The 13,375-nt window shown below is 42.8% G+C and overlaps 1 protein-coding gene across 1 annotated transcript in view; it reads left to right on the top strand.

Annotated features, from left to right (window-relative positions):
- Positions 1–9,697: 9,697 nt before the first annotated feature.
- The window catches only part of LOC104510041 (mesoderm induction early response protein 1-like), a gene marked incomplete at both ends in the record, with an annotated part of 11,495 nt that continues 7,817 nt past the window's right edge, over positions 9,698–13,375 (top strand). Inside the window, 2 exons of the mRNA XM_010152171.1 lie at positions 9,698–9,722; positions 11,280–11,425. Coding sequence (XP_010150473.1) covers positions 9,698–9,722; positions 11,280–11,425 — 171 coding nt within the window. The remainder of the gene's footprint in view (positions 9,723–11,279; positions 11,426–13,375) is intronic.

The raw sequence follows: 13,375 nt of genomic DNA, 5'->3' as shown, positions 1-13,375 counted from the left end.
TTTTGTGGGCTTGCTTCATTTTGGAGCAGTTCTTGTGGAATACTTCAGAGGAGTGTCTGTGAGCCTAATGTACATCTGGGAATTCAGTTTTCTCGCTTCCTCGGTGAGAGTACAAACTCCAAAGTGGTTGGTTGTAGTCATGGTTGTATTCCCTCAGTTTTTCTGACAAGCTATTGAAGGGAAAACAATAGCATTTAGCCTTCTCCATTTCTAATCCTGGAGAAGAGTTGGGTTTTTTTCTGTTGTAATAGAGGAGTTTTGTGGACTTGTGTGTGTGTGATGGAATATTGATGGGTTTTTGGGCTTACTGCTCGGGACTTAGAATTCTGTCTAATACAGCGGAGGGATTTTAGGTAGTCAGTGGAACTGTTGAAAAGTTTGGTTTCTTTTGAGCCTTTTTCCTGGCTAGAAGTCCTGGTCTGTACTCATATTTCTCTGCTAATCTAGTCACGTCACAGATTGTCTTGTGGTGCTTGGTGTGTCATTGTATCTGATTGAATCTGAAATCCTGTGGAAGGATCACTCCATAGACTTCCTTTTTTTTTAAGTGAGAAGTTTCAGGATATTACAGGAAGTTGAGGTTGATGGTGTCCTTTGTAGATGGAAATGAACAATAAATAGTTAGAAAATGTCCAGTTGAAAGTGTGTGCCTCGGATGAGAGAGATGGTGTTCTGATTAACTCTTGTGGTCGTGCTCTGTAATACTGCTTGAAAATGGAAATTCTCTTGTGAAGCTGTAGTGATCATAATGCCCTGTCTACCTGAACTAATCCTGTTGACCAGGACATTCCCCTTTGGCTGCAGCTCCCTCCCCCAAGTCTTCCTCATTTGGCCTTACAGCATCACCTTACATCTACTTTTTCTGACCGGTAAATCACTGTACCTTGGCTCTTGAGCAGGGATGGCTACCCTGGGATGCAGTTGGTGATCATCCATTCTGCTTGAAGGAGGCTGGGAATCAGCTCCACTTCATTGTAAATACGTCGTTCGTGTGCGAGTAGTACCAGGTCATGAGCCGTTGGGACAGACGTGGCTTTTGCCGCTCTAAAAGCGTGCTAGCTCCTTTTGACTTGGAGCCCTGAAAAATGTAGCCGCATCTGCTCTTCAGTACTTCTGGCAGAGGTTGATGCTCACTAGTCCCTCTAGCTCAGAGATCTTCGGGGCCATCAGCTGCCCTCACAGTCTCATGTCAAGGTCTGTCCGGCCGCGTTCTCCCCCTGGACTTCCGGGGTGCTGTTTCCTCTTGCTGAAGGCTACTCCTGCAGCAAGTGTGGCAGAAAGGAAAACCTGATGGCATCACTCTTTGGAAGCCCGTAAGTTTGTACAGATTTGCTTTGGGTGTGCCTTCGCTGTGCAGCTGCTGTGGCATGATAACCTCTGACATATGTGTGGAGCACATAGCAGGTTGGAGAAAGTTCTAGCTGGGAGAGCCATCACCCCCTTCAGCCTTCTGTGTTCCCCTGAATCACTGCTGCATTTTTAAAAAGCAGCAGCTGCTACTTTTGTTAGAGGTGCAGCTGGAATACCTTTCTGTTTAAGAATTTTCACTAGTATTTACAATATTGAAGATGTCCCCAGGTGATACAGTGACTTCAGTGGCAAAACTGACTTTAAAAGGCTACTTAAAGGCTGCGGTCTGCTTCCCCTCGGGTGTGCTGCTGTGGATTTAGAGCCATGTTGCAAACCGAATGGCTGAAAGAGCCGCGTGAACAATATCCCCTGTGAAGTACTGTGTATAATCTGCTTCCCCCTTCCATTCTTCTCTTTTAATTCTGTAGTGATAAATAGAACCAAACCTTACCCAATATTTTTCTCAGAAGAAGTGGGTGGGGAGAGGGAAGTGAGCAAGGAAAGTAGTTTTTTCAGGGCTATCTGCAAAATCTCCAAATTCAGGATTATGAGATAATTTGGTGTAGAAAGGACCTCAGGAGGTCTGTTGGAACCTTCTGTTCACAGCAGGGTCTGCTCTGATGTCAGGCCAGCCTGCTCAGGGCTGTCTCCAGTCTGGTCTTGAAAACCTCTAAGGAAAGAGGCTGGGCAAGCTCTTCTGATGCTTGCACTGCCCTTGGTGGGGGGAAGTCGACTTTAGAAACTCTTAAGTGGAATCAAGACTAGGAAGGGAATGTATAATTCAAGAATGTGTATTAATAATAGATTAATGGATATAATAAATTAATAAAGTGTTATATAAATTAATAACGTATAAATAGAATTAGTAAATAAATATAATATGCCAAGTCAGGAGACCTTTGCTAAGGTGGTAGCTTCATGTTTGAGACCTGTCAGCTGAAACATTGCACTTGATCTTTATGTTCTGGAAATACCAGAGTTTTCTCATTTAGCAACTGAATTAAAATGAAAATCCATGTATATAAACCTTCCATGTCATGTACAGAGGGGCTTGGATGTCACTGTGGTGTTGGCTATAGAAGTGTTCACACATAAAACTGTTGCAGGAGAAGCTCATGAGCAGAGTACGTATTACTACTTGCATATCCGTAATTTAATTAGTCTGTTTAGTGAAATGTAACTTTAGTATGTGGCTTCAGCACCACTTGTGAGGTAATTACATGTATTCTCTACCGGGTGCTCCTGCTTTATTCTTTGTGTTGTTATAAAGTAAGCAACACTGCTGCGTTTTAAGGCTTGGTTGCCAGTTGATCCTCAAGTTTTCTGTGCCCCAAAAGTTGCTAAAGCAAGCCACTGCAACCCAGAAGTTAGCTGTGGTCTTTTCCTGTAAAAGCTCAAGAGAGTTGAGCATCAGCTTAATGAATTTCTCGGGGTTATTGCTATCAATACAGACAAAATGTAATTTTAGTTTTTACATGTTTTAGGTAACACTTAAGGAGCTGTTAAAGAAAACTGAGTAAATTTGAACAGAATATATATTTGTCATTGTCTTGTAGAGACTGCAAATACTGCTGATTTTAAGATGTTTCGTTATTAATTATATTAAGCAATGTGAAATATGTTAGCAATTACAACACTAGTTTTGGTAGAAGTGGAACTGTAGTGCCTTGTCAGTTCTGTTCAGATGTTCCTTTCCAGGCTGTAGGAGAAATGAAAAGAGAGAAAACTGGGTACGTGGAGTAGCCCATTCCAGTCCAAGCAGCTGGGAAGCACTGGAATAAGACATGGAATTCTCCTGCCAGCCTGCAGAAGTGGGCATTGCCTGGAAGCGTACCTCTGCTTCTGAAACAGTGGGTTCAAAAATAAACTCTGCTAAACTCACGTCTCCAGAAGGCTGTTTGCATTAAATAAACCTGTGGTGATGTCAGTTCAGTTTTACTTTCACCATTTAACTTCCATCACAAATTACAGTAATACAGACATTCCAAAGTCCAACGAGTTTTGATTGTTGGAGTAACACTGTATTTTTGTCTGATATGTCTGCTCTCTTCATCACTTGACAGTCAGAGGTGTCTGAAAGAGACTGGCTAATTGCAGTTCCATTTATTCCCATATCCATACACTGGAGAGCGTATTTGGTACGACCTTTTGGCTCGGCTGTGACTGCAAGTGTCACTAAGTTGCTGTAAACACCTATTCTGCATGCCTTTCCCCAGACTCCTAGAAATACACATGGAATAAAAGCAGTGACAGATTCTTTTAGTGCCATGCAAGCCTGATATTTTATTGCTCAATGTCTTTTCTTTTTTCTCTTTACCATAAGACTCTTATTTTTCATACCTCGGAATACTTCCTTCAGGTTGCTCATCTGGAGCATTAACAGATATGCTCAGTGGTGTTTGTACAGCCGGACCCCCTTGGTCGCTTGAGTTTTTCTTAGTTGCCCATGAGTTAGGAGTTCAGGAGTGATTTTTTTCCATTCTTTTGAACCCACAACAAACATTCACTGTTGTCTTCTCTGATGGTGTTACACATAGAGCAATTTGAGTGTGTCAACCATATGTTGTAAGTATCCCATAGTTTTTCTCTGCTGGGCCTTGGATGCCATTATCCTTTTATAGGTAGCAGCTCTTTGTTCCCATGAGTGCCCTTGAGGCAAAAAAGTGCTTTGTACTTCTCTGAATTGCTGCAGCAGACAATGAAAAGCCTCTGAAGAACAGGGGTATCCTTTTTCTCAGGAATTGCTCTTATCCTAGCTTAGGACTTCAGACCTGATGAGACCGATGTAGCCATCTGATATTTAACTACTGCCAGGAAATTTTCATAAGCAAATGCCCTCAAAGCCATCTGTTCTACCCTGGCCAGAGCTGTGGTCACTTGGAGGCAAGGCAATAGGACTGGATAATCGAGAATTGCAGGAATTGCCCTGAAACAGCTCTGTCATCATAGGATGCTCTTTCCCCTGATGTGTAATCTTAACAGATTGTCACTGCAAAGGTTACTCCTGATCTCCCGCCGCACACCCTTCTCCATGTGTCTGGCTTCAAGACTCGTGCTCTAGGTTGTTTGCAGCGTGTCTGGCAGTTGTAGAGGCCCAAGGTGAAGTACTTCAGCTCACTGATAGGGTGGAAAACTGGTGTTAAGGTTCTTTTGAGATTGGTTTGCTGAACCAGCACATGCTGCAGCTTTCCCGATTGCTGGACCTGGCACAAGTGGCAGAAGCACATGGAGTGGTGGGAAGGGGTCAGACTACTACTTTTGGCAGCAGCTTGCCATTAATATAGATGAGATGTAATGTGACACTGCGTCTAGCTAGAAATAGAAAGCACAAAATGATTGGCAGTGCATCACTTAGTCTAGAAACATATGAAATGCAGAGGTGATAATCCACAAACTAGGACAGACTAGGTGGATACGGTAGGCAAAGCTTAGAAGGAAGTAGAGACCCACAAGCTGCCTGTGAAGTCAGAGGCAAAGGGTGAACTAGAACCTCCCAGGGAATGTATCCATTCTGTGGGGTAGCCTGGAATGGACTTGGGTTTCTGGAGGTGGTTGGGTTTTTGCAGATTATCTGTTTTGGGGGTATTTTTTTGGGTTGGGTTGGTTGGTTGGTTGTTTTTTTTCCCCTCTCTTCCATAGACCAGGATTGTATGTATTTTGGGAGTTGCTTAGAAGCCCTGGGGGTCGCAGCGCAGTATTTTAGCAAGGCTTTTGAAGGTGTGAGAGCGGTGGTTGTATTAGCAGTTACTTCAGCCTGCAGGTAAGGCTGTTTGCTTCCTTGTGAGCTGTCATGCTGTCTCCGTGCTGTTTCAGAACACTGAGCTTGGTTTCTTAAAGCGTTTGACTTTCATAAGATGTTTTTATGCCCCAGTATGGTTTTGTATCTGCTCTCAACAGGAAGACGCTTCATTATGGTAGGCTCCTCTGCAGTGTGTATTGGAGCATTTAGTTACAGAATTGTTGGAATTGGAAGGGACATTTGGAGATAATGAGGACTAACCCACTGCTCAGAGTGGGGTCAGCTAGAGCTGGGTGTCCAGGCCTGTTGCCGCTCTGGTTTTGTATACCTCCTCTGCAGCTGATGCTGCCTGGAGGAAGTGGGTCACACTGATGACACAACATGCTGGAATAGGAAACCCCCATCACCCCGGAATCTTGGAAGTAGTCATGGACTGGCCAGAAGGCAAGGATTTTGGAATGTTACCAGAGGAGGAGGTGACGTGCTGAAGAGGCCTCACTGTACGGTAAATTACCAGAAAATGAAAAGCAGTGTGCTGTGTTTACTGATGAGTCCTGTGGTACTGTCGGAAAACATCGGAGCTGAAGGCTGCTCTCTGGAGTCCTGTATGACGAGCTGCAGAGACTGCTGAAGGACAAGGCGAATCCAGTCAGTTTGCAGAGGTACAGGCCATCCAGCTGGCTTTGGACATTGCTGAACCAGAAAAGTGGGCAGTACTTTACCTCTATACTGACTTAAGGGGATTTGATTCTGGGTGAGATTAGCCAATAAAATAGCATGATGGACCTCAATTCCTGTATCCTCAATCCCCGGATGTGAGTCATGTGTTACGGGAATTACTGTAGCAGACCTGAACCCACTTTACCTCTATACTGACTTAAGGGGATTTGATTCTGGGTGAGATTAGCCAATAAAATAGCATGATGGACCTCAATTCCTGTATCCTCAATCCCCGGATGTGAGTCATGTGTTACGGGAATTACTGTAGCAGAAATCACCTGAACCCACAGAGGTCAAGCCTTGCAAGAAGCGCAGCAATGACCCAATCTGGGCTGGCTTTGGCACTCAGTGATCCCACAACACACCCCTCTCCTGCCCCAAGTGACCACCGTAACTGATGGAACCCAAATGGACTAAATGAACTCAGGGCACATTTTATGGACACCTTACAAAGATGGTCCATAGATGAAGGGAATGATACCTGTGTATTGTATCAAAGGATGGAATGGGAAGGGGGAGGTGGTTAATAAGAGTGCATCACATAGTGTGGGACTTGAGCCTGATGTAAATGGCAAATCCTTAATGCTGGTGGAAAGCAAAGCTGTGCTTTAGGGGTTGAAGTGGGATTTTTTCCATGATGACAGAGCTGCTGCCATTAGACCACCCTAGATTCTGTTTGCTTGAACTCATGCTGTCTTTATTCATAGAATCACAGGATGGTTTGGGTTGGAAGGGACCTTAAAGATCATCCATTTCCAACCCCCCTGCCATGGACAGGGACACCTTCCACTAGACCAGGTTGCTCCAAGCCTCATCCAGCCTGGCCTTGGACACTTCCAGGGATGGGGCATCCACAGCTTCTCTGGGCAACCTGTCCCAGTGCCTCCCCACCCTCTCCAGGAAGAATTCCTTCCCGATGTCCCATCTCAAGCTTCCACTTTCAATTTAAACCCGTTCCCCCTTGTCCTGTCACTACAGGCCCTTGTAAAAAGTACACACACACACACACATCCCAGCTTTCTTGTAGCCCCTTCAGGTATTGATTTCACTTGGTTTTGGTGAGAGCAGTCTATGTCGTGATGATGAGTCGTTATTTGGATGCAAATTACACCGATGCTGCCCTTCTACAAAGCATAAGTCTGGGGTGGATGCTTTGTTAAAAGGGGACCCTGGGATGCCAGAGCACCTTGCCTGAGGATGGAGTCTTCACAGCTTGGTCTGGGTTGGGGCTGGATGTGTTTGCAAGCAACTTCATACCCTGGCAGAGGCTGCAGAGTACGTAGGCAGGGGAAGCCGCACCTTGACGTCTGCACAGCCCACAGTGAGTTTCTTACAGCGCCGTGTTGCTTTGGCTGGGTTGTTGGAGTTAATACAGCAGTTTGGTTCCAGTTGCGTTTCTGCTGTGCCCTGTTCAGGTGGTGAATTCCTCTGGCTGCTAGAGGTGGCTATAATCTGCATTTGCAACACTCATTTCTCTTTGCTAGGAGAGAATTGTTACGGAAGACTTAAGTCTTTTTTAAAACTTTCTAAGATACTTCTTAGTGATGTTTGTCTTATTTCTTCCTTGCACTGAATGTGCAGTATTCTGCCAGAACAGTGTGAATTTGTTTGGTTTCCCACCTGTGATTGCAGCAGTGAATATGCTAAGCCTTCGTTAATTTGCACTAATACCTGCATGTTACCTGTTATGAATTACCCGGTTTTGCAGGTTTATCAAACAAGCAGAACATACCAAGTAGAGATCAGTCATTGCTGGCTGATTTTGATGTTCAACTTTAGCTCAGTATATGCTAATAATCCTGCAGACTGGCGTTTAAGATAATCTTTACAAAGGAAGGTTTCTAAACTGTAGTCATGGGCGAAACTTCCTGTGGCATTGTGCAACGTTTTGCAAAAGCGTGTTTAGTGCTTACGCGCTTCACGGGAGTTTCAGTCAGCCTGGTTGGGCAGATCTGATTTCTCTTGGCTTTTTGGTGCAGTACTGCCTTTTCAAGCGAATACTGCCTGAAAAGCTATTTCTTGCAAGTCAGCAACGATGCTGCACGTAAACTGAAAATATATTTGGGTGTTAGTAAGTATGGGGAAAACCAGACTGTAGTGTCTTCACCTGAAGCTAGTGTACGTATTCTGTATTTTCTTTAGGCTGTGCAGTGTGTGGAGAGCAAAACTTCTTGACTGTTGTGGCTTCTGCCCACCCTTCAGGCAAATACCCAAGATGAGGTTTTACCTCTGTATGCTGCTTTCTGCTTGAGACAGGCAAATATTTTGCGGTTTCATTTGTATATTGTAGACTCTAGTAAAATGTAGGCCAGCATGCAAGTGAACTTTGGCCATCGATTCCCAAGACAGTGTGTTTCTTCTCACTTCGCAGAGCTGCTCATCTCCAAGAGCTTTATAGTTACACAGGATTTTTTTTAATTTTAGGTTTTTCTTTGCTACATAGCTAGGCCGGGTGCTTTGGGTGGAAGTGGCTCGTGTGAGTGGCTGCTTGGTCTTATGAGATGAAGTCAGAGAGAAGGAAAATGCTTTAGAGAATCTTGGAATAATCAACAAGTCTTTACTTGAGTATGAATTTACCAGTTTCTAACATAATAGCTTGGGTTAATTTTGCATGTAATTCTGGGTGTGCAGATTTTGCAGTTCTAGTAGGAGCACAATTAGATAAAGTACTGTGCAGGCACGGAAGTATCTATTGTGAATGTGCAAATTGAAGTTTTGCAGATTGTTTCTTGGCTAAATGCAAGCAGTAATAGAAGAATATCCATGGTACCAAATAATATTTGTTTACAGAAGGTGACAGAGAAGGGGCACCGCAGCTCTTTGAAAAACACACTTTGTTAAGTCTGTTCCTGAAAATAATCGGAACATTTGCTTGAATTTTCAAAACAAATGAAGTTGGCATGTCTGACATGCAAATTTCTGCCCAGGAGGTTAAAGATGGGCAAAGTTATAAGCAAGGGAGAGCAGAGTTTTATGAAAGAAGACATTTGTTCTGATAATAAATGTGGGGTTACCCAATACGGTAGGCCAAGGGATGGCTCTGTTACGTGAAAATTGTTGTGGAAGTCTCTTTTTTTCTGTATTTCAAAACCCATACTTGTTTTGTAGCCTGTGATCATGCTAATTTGTGTTATAAATGTACTTGGGAAGAAAGTCTGGCTGGCAAAATAATTTGTGTGGGTTTTTTTCCTCGCAGCTGTGTTAGAGATTAAGATTAAATTGCCTTTCCCTTTTGTTCTATGAGGAGTTCTCGTTGGGGTCTGTGATTACCTTGTCAGTGCGTACCTTAGTTTAAATGGAACAGGGGGCTTGTGTCGTGCACAGCATGCAGTTTCGAGTAGGAGGAATGGTTTCTCTTAAACTGCGCTTCCACTGTCCATGTAATCTGACAGATACCTCGGTTGTGGAAAAGGGGATTTGCTACAGCGAGTTAGAGCGGGATCTGTTGAAGACTACTAACCTGTCGCTGCTTTTAGTTTTGAGTTTTGTGTCAGCATGAAGGAAGAATTGGGAACGATCGGATAGAGATGGAAAGTAGCGTTGGCCCATCTGGCACTAGCACTGATTTGTGCCACGCTGAACGGGTGGTGGAACTCTCATGCTCTTTGCAGAATGAATTGTTCTGCTTTATTTTATACCTTCATCAACTCAGTTGTTGCATCATAAAATGGGCAGTTCTTCCAGTTATTCTTGCTCAAATCATGCAGCAGTGCTGATCCATCAAGGAGGAACTTAATACTATTTATCTTAAATCACTTCAGCGTGTTTGTGGTGCTTTATTTGTAAATCCATTCTGTACAGTGACTTGCTTTGTATCCAATGAATTGCTGAATTGACTTTGTACAGCTTCAATATAGAAAAATAATTTCCTGTTTTTTTCTTTTTTAGCCTTCTGTTGAGTCTTCAAGCCCAGGTAAATATTTTTTACTATTTCCTAAACTTGTGAGGAAAGAGAATAATTGAAAAATTACTGTTGCTGGTCTCTTCCAGTTAGCAATCTAAGGATGTTACCTGATGAGTAGGTGGTTGGGGGTACTGGTTTGAGTGGTCGCTCATTTCTTCCAGTCTGTACCAGCACAAGTTTCTAAACGGTAAAATACACTGGGGAAATCTGTTTCTTGTCTTTGCAAAAGCTGCACCAACACGTGTTCGGGAATGCTGAACGAGGGGGCACGAAGCGAACGAGGGCTGGGGGCATGGAAGAGACCGCTTTACCCAGCGGTTATCAGCCCTCTCGGCATGGCTCCTGGTGGTGTTGGAGTCAAGATTACGGCATTGTGTGCTCTCAATTAATAGATATACTATTGCTGAACGGATTGATGCATAACAGCATCACAAACAAAAGCAGCAAGAAAAGCAGTATCTCTCTACCTCATTGGATTACTAAAAATGAGGGGTTTCGTGACTTCTGTTTTTAAAGCTGATTATTTTCTGATATCCCAGTGTCCCAGAGCTACTGGCTCTCTAGTCGTCAGCCTGGGTGTAGATCAGGAATATCTGGGGTTGGTTTTGTTCACTTTGATACCACTGTACTTAGTGTTACTTATTTCCAAGGGTTTTGGCATTCTGCTGGTGGAAAAGCTTACCAGTAGTTAGCCTAGCGGGACTGCCCTTGTCTCTTGAGCTCTTACTGCCTTCAGAGAAACAATCAATTGCTTTGACACATCAAACCACAAAGTATAGTTAACCCTTTATAACCAACCCTCTTGCACCCTTAGTGTGGGTACACTCTTCAAGCTTTGGAAAATGAAATATAAATTGTCCACAGAGACAAGTGGAAAAATGTTGGCAGGGTTAGAATTACGTAAAGGTAGTGCCGAATTACGTTAAAACGCTGCATCTGCCCAACCATTCATCCATTCATTTATTTTTCATTGTCATAAAATGTAACCAGACTTCTTTACAAAGAACTGTGCAAAAACGGCATGGGGAAAATAACAAAGGGTTTGGGATCATAAATAAAATCTGCATAACTGTGAAGCTTCCTTTACGTTTACATTTTGGAAAAGTTAAAATTTGGAACTTAAATTTGGGAAATAGACTGTCTCTGGAGTGGTAAACAAGAAAGCTTGCAAGGTATCCAGGAACCAACTGCCCTGAGTTTATGTTTTAGGAGCATTTCTGCTCCGAGTGGAACTCTTGATTCAGAGAGGTTTATGATCACTTAGGAATCAAGTCTTCAAAACCTAAACATTTAACTAGGAGCCCGATGTCCAGAGAGATAGTACTTTGAGAACTGCCTGGTTAAACGGTATCTCCTGGTTCTTTTTCCATGATCTCTTACCACCCAAAGGACAGCTTTCACCGTCCTCCAAATAATGAGATTGGCTGTCCCTAAGATAAGTGATTGAGAGATTTTGAAGATAATTTCTCAGTATAATTTGAGTATTAAAATGTCACCAAAATAAAAACTAAAACTCTGTGAGGCCATGATCTAACTAAAAACATTCTTTAAAATGTTTTCTATCAGGAGGTTCAGCAACATCTGATGACCATGAATTTGATCCATCAGCTGATATGCTGGTGCATGACTTTGATGATGAACGGACATTAGAAGAGGAGGAAATGATGGAAGGAGAAACAAACTTCAGTTCTGAAATAGAGGATCTTAACAGGGTAGGTAGCCTTAAGTAGTCATAAAACGTAACCACAGCCCACAGTCTCACACAAAACATATGCAGGTTTTTTCCCTTATATTTGGAATTAAAAAAAAAAAAAACCCACCCCTAAACCACTAATAGACAAATAATATAGGTGGGGGAGAGGGGCTGAGCTAAATTTGCAGTTCTCAAAAGTTGGGAAAAGGAAACTGGTACATAAATACTTAATAATGTATAACTATGTGCTTGCTGAGTTTCTTTTTGCGTACATGTGCTGGTGTAGGATTTGCATTGTAGAGCTAATGTAGGTTAAAGTACAGTCTGACTAAACTTGTGTGTGACAGCGGTGTTATTTTCTAAAGCACTCCATCAGTGCATGTAGATTTGGATTACTTTAAATCCCATAATTTTACATTTCCCTCGCATTCTTATACAAACGCTTGTGTAGTACTTCGGTGGAGCGCATAGGTGTATTTTCCTTTTTAATGTAGAGGAAACGGGGATGCAGAGGAAATGATTGGCTCAAAGCAAAGAGTCGTCAGCAGAGCTGGGATCAGGACTCGCAGTTAATGTTAATAGTGATAAATCTTCAAATGTGTATTTTCTGAAATAATTGCTTATAAGATTAATTTGGCGTTTTACAGTTACGCTGTCACATATTGTCTTAAATTACTGCTCAGGAGGGAATAATATTCTTAAATTACAAACAAGGTTCATTATAAATGCAAAGTAATTGAGATACAGTCTGCGGCCTCATTGGCTGATGAGGCTTCCAGAACAGATCATTAATGATTCTCAGATGCACAGTCAGTATACAAATCCTATTAAGTGTAAGTGATTATGCCAATATGACTTTAAATTAATTATTTAGTGCATTTAAACTACATTTGGTGTAAATGATAATTTCTTTCTGGTAATTTCAGGTTTGATAGTAAATGGTAAACATAAAGCTAAATAAATAGCTCATGAATCTAATATGCCTCATCTAGTTTAAATGAGAAATGGAGCTCCACATGTATGTCATGTGCCTTTTAAGTTGCAAATACATTTTCTCCCCTCATTTTGTGAAGAGTCCACGTCTGGTTGTGTAATTCTATCACCACATTACAATGCTTCATTTATAACTGTATTTCGGCCATCAGTTTATTCCCTCATTTCTTGGTTGTCAGGGCTGCAAGTTTATTATTTCTCCGTGTGTCAGCTCGTTTGTGATCAGGGGGGTGAACACCTTAGTTGCTCTGTGTGCTGCAGTTCTCTGCAGGATGCTTTTCCAGACTGGCAGGGGATCTTACGGTCAGTTTGTATGTCAGGTGGGGCTTTTACTGAGTTTGAGATGCTTCCGTGGCAGATCTTATTACTTCTGATTGTGGGATAGCAGGCTGCATGCACATCAAGGATTACTTTTATCTCTTCTTCTGTAGTCATGGATGATAGGCAGTCTAAATCTCAAAACTACTGTCAAGGCAAGTGCTATCCCGTCCTCTCCTCTCCCCCAACATTTACACGTATCGCTCCAGATTGCCCCTGGGTTGTGATGTGCCCCATTTACTCGTTCAGCTCCTTCAGGGACGAGGTGGCAGTCAGGTTTTGCAAAAGCATTTTTGAACTGTGATGGTTTCACTCCTGACTGTCATAAAACTTACACCTTCTTCTGAGGGTAAGGCGCTTTTCTACTCACTGGTTGAAACTCAGGTGACGCTGTGAAGCGTGAGTACTCGAGGTTGAGCAGCATCCTGCGTGTGTCTGTGCAATATGTGTGTACATTTTTGTCTAAATGTAGCATATCTGCGCCTAGAGACCCAAAGTCGCCCCCTGTGCTGCCCTGGTGTAGGAAAAAACACAGTTCCCTGAGAACAGAGCAGGGAAGGTAATCACAGGTGTTGGATTCGGTGTTTCTCAGTGATATTTTTTGAAAGGCAAGAGGATTTTTTGGGGCAGGACAGCTGTCTGTGAGGTGGAACAGATG

This window comes from Eurypyga helias, unplaced genomic scaffold, assembly GCF_000690775.1.
Source record: "Eurypyga helias isolate BGI_N326 unplaced genomic scaffold, ASM69077v1 scaffold2755, whole genome shotgun sequence".
Classification (NCBI taxonomy): domain Eukaryota; kingdom Metazoa; phylum Chordata; class Aves; order Eurypygiformes; family Eurypygidae; genus Eurypyga; species Eurypyga helias.
This window is presented reverse-complemented; position numbering and strand designations above follow the sequence as displayed.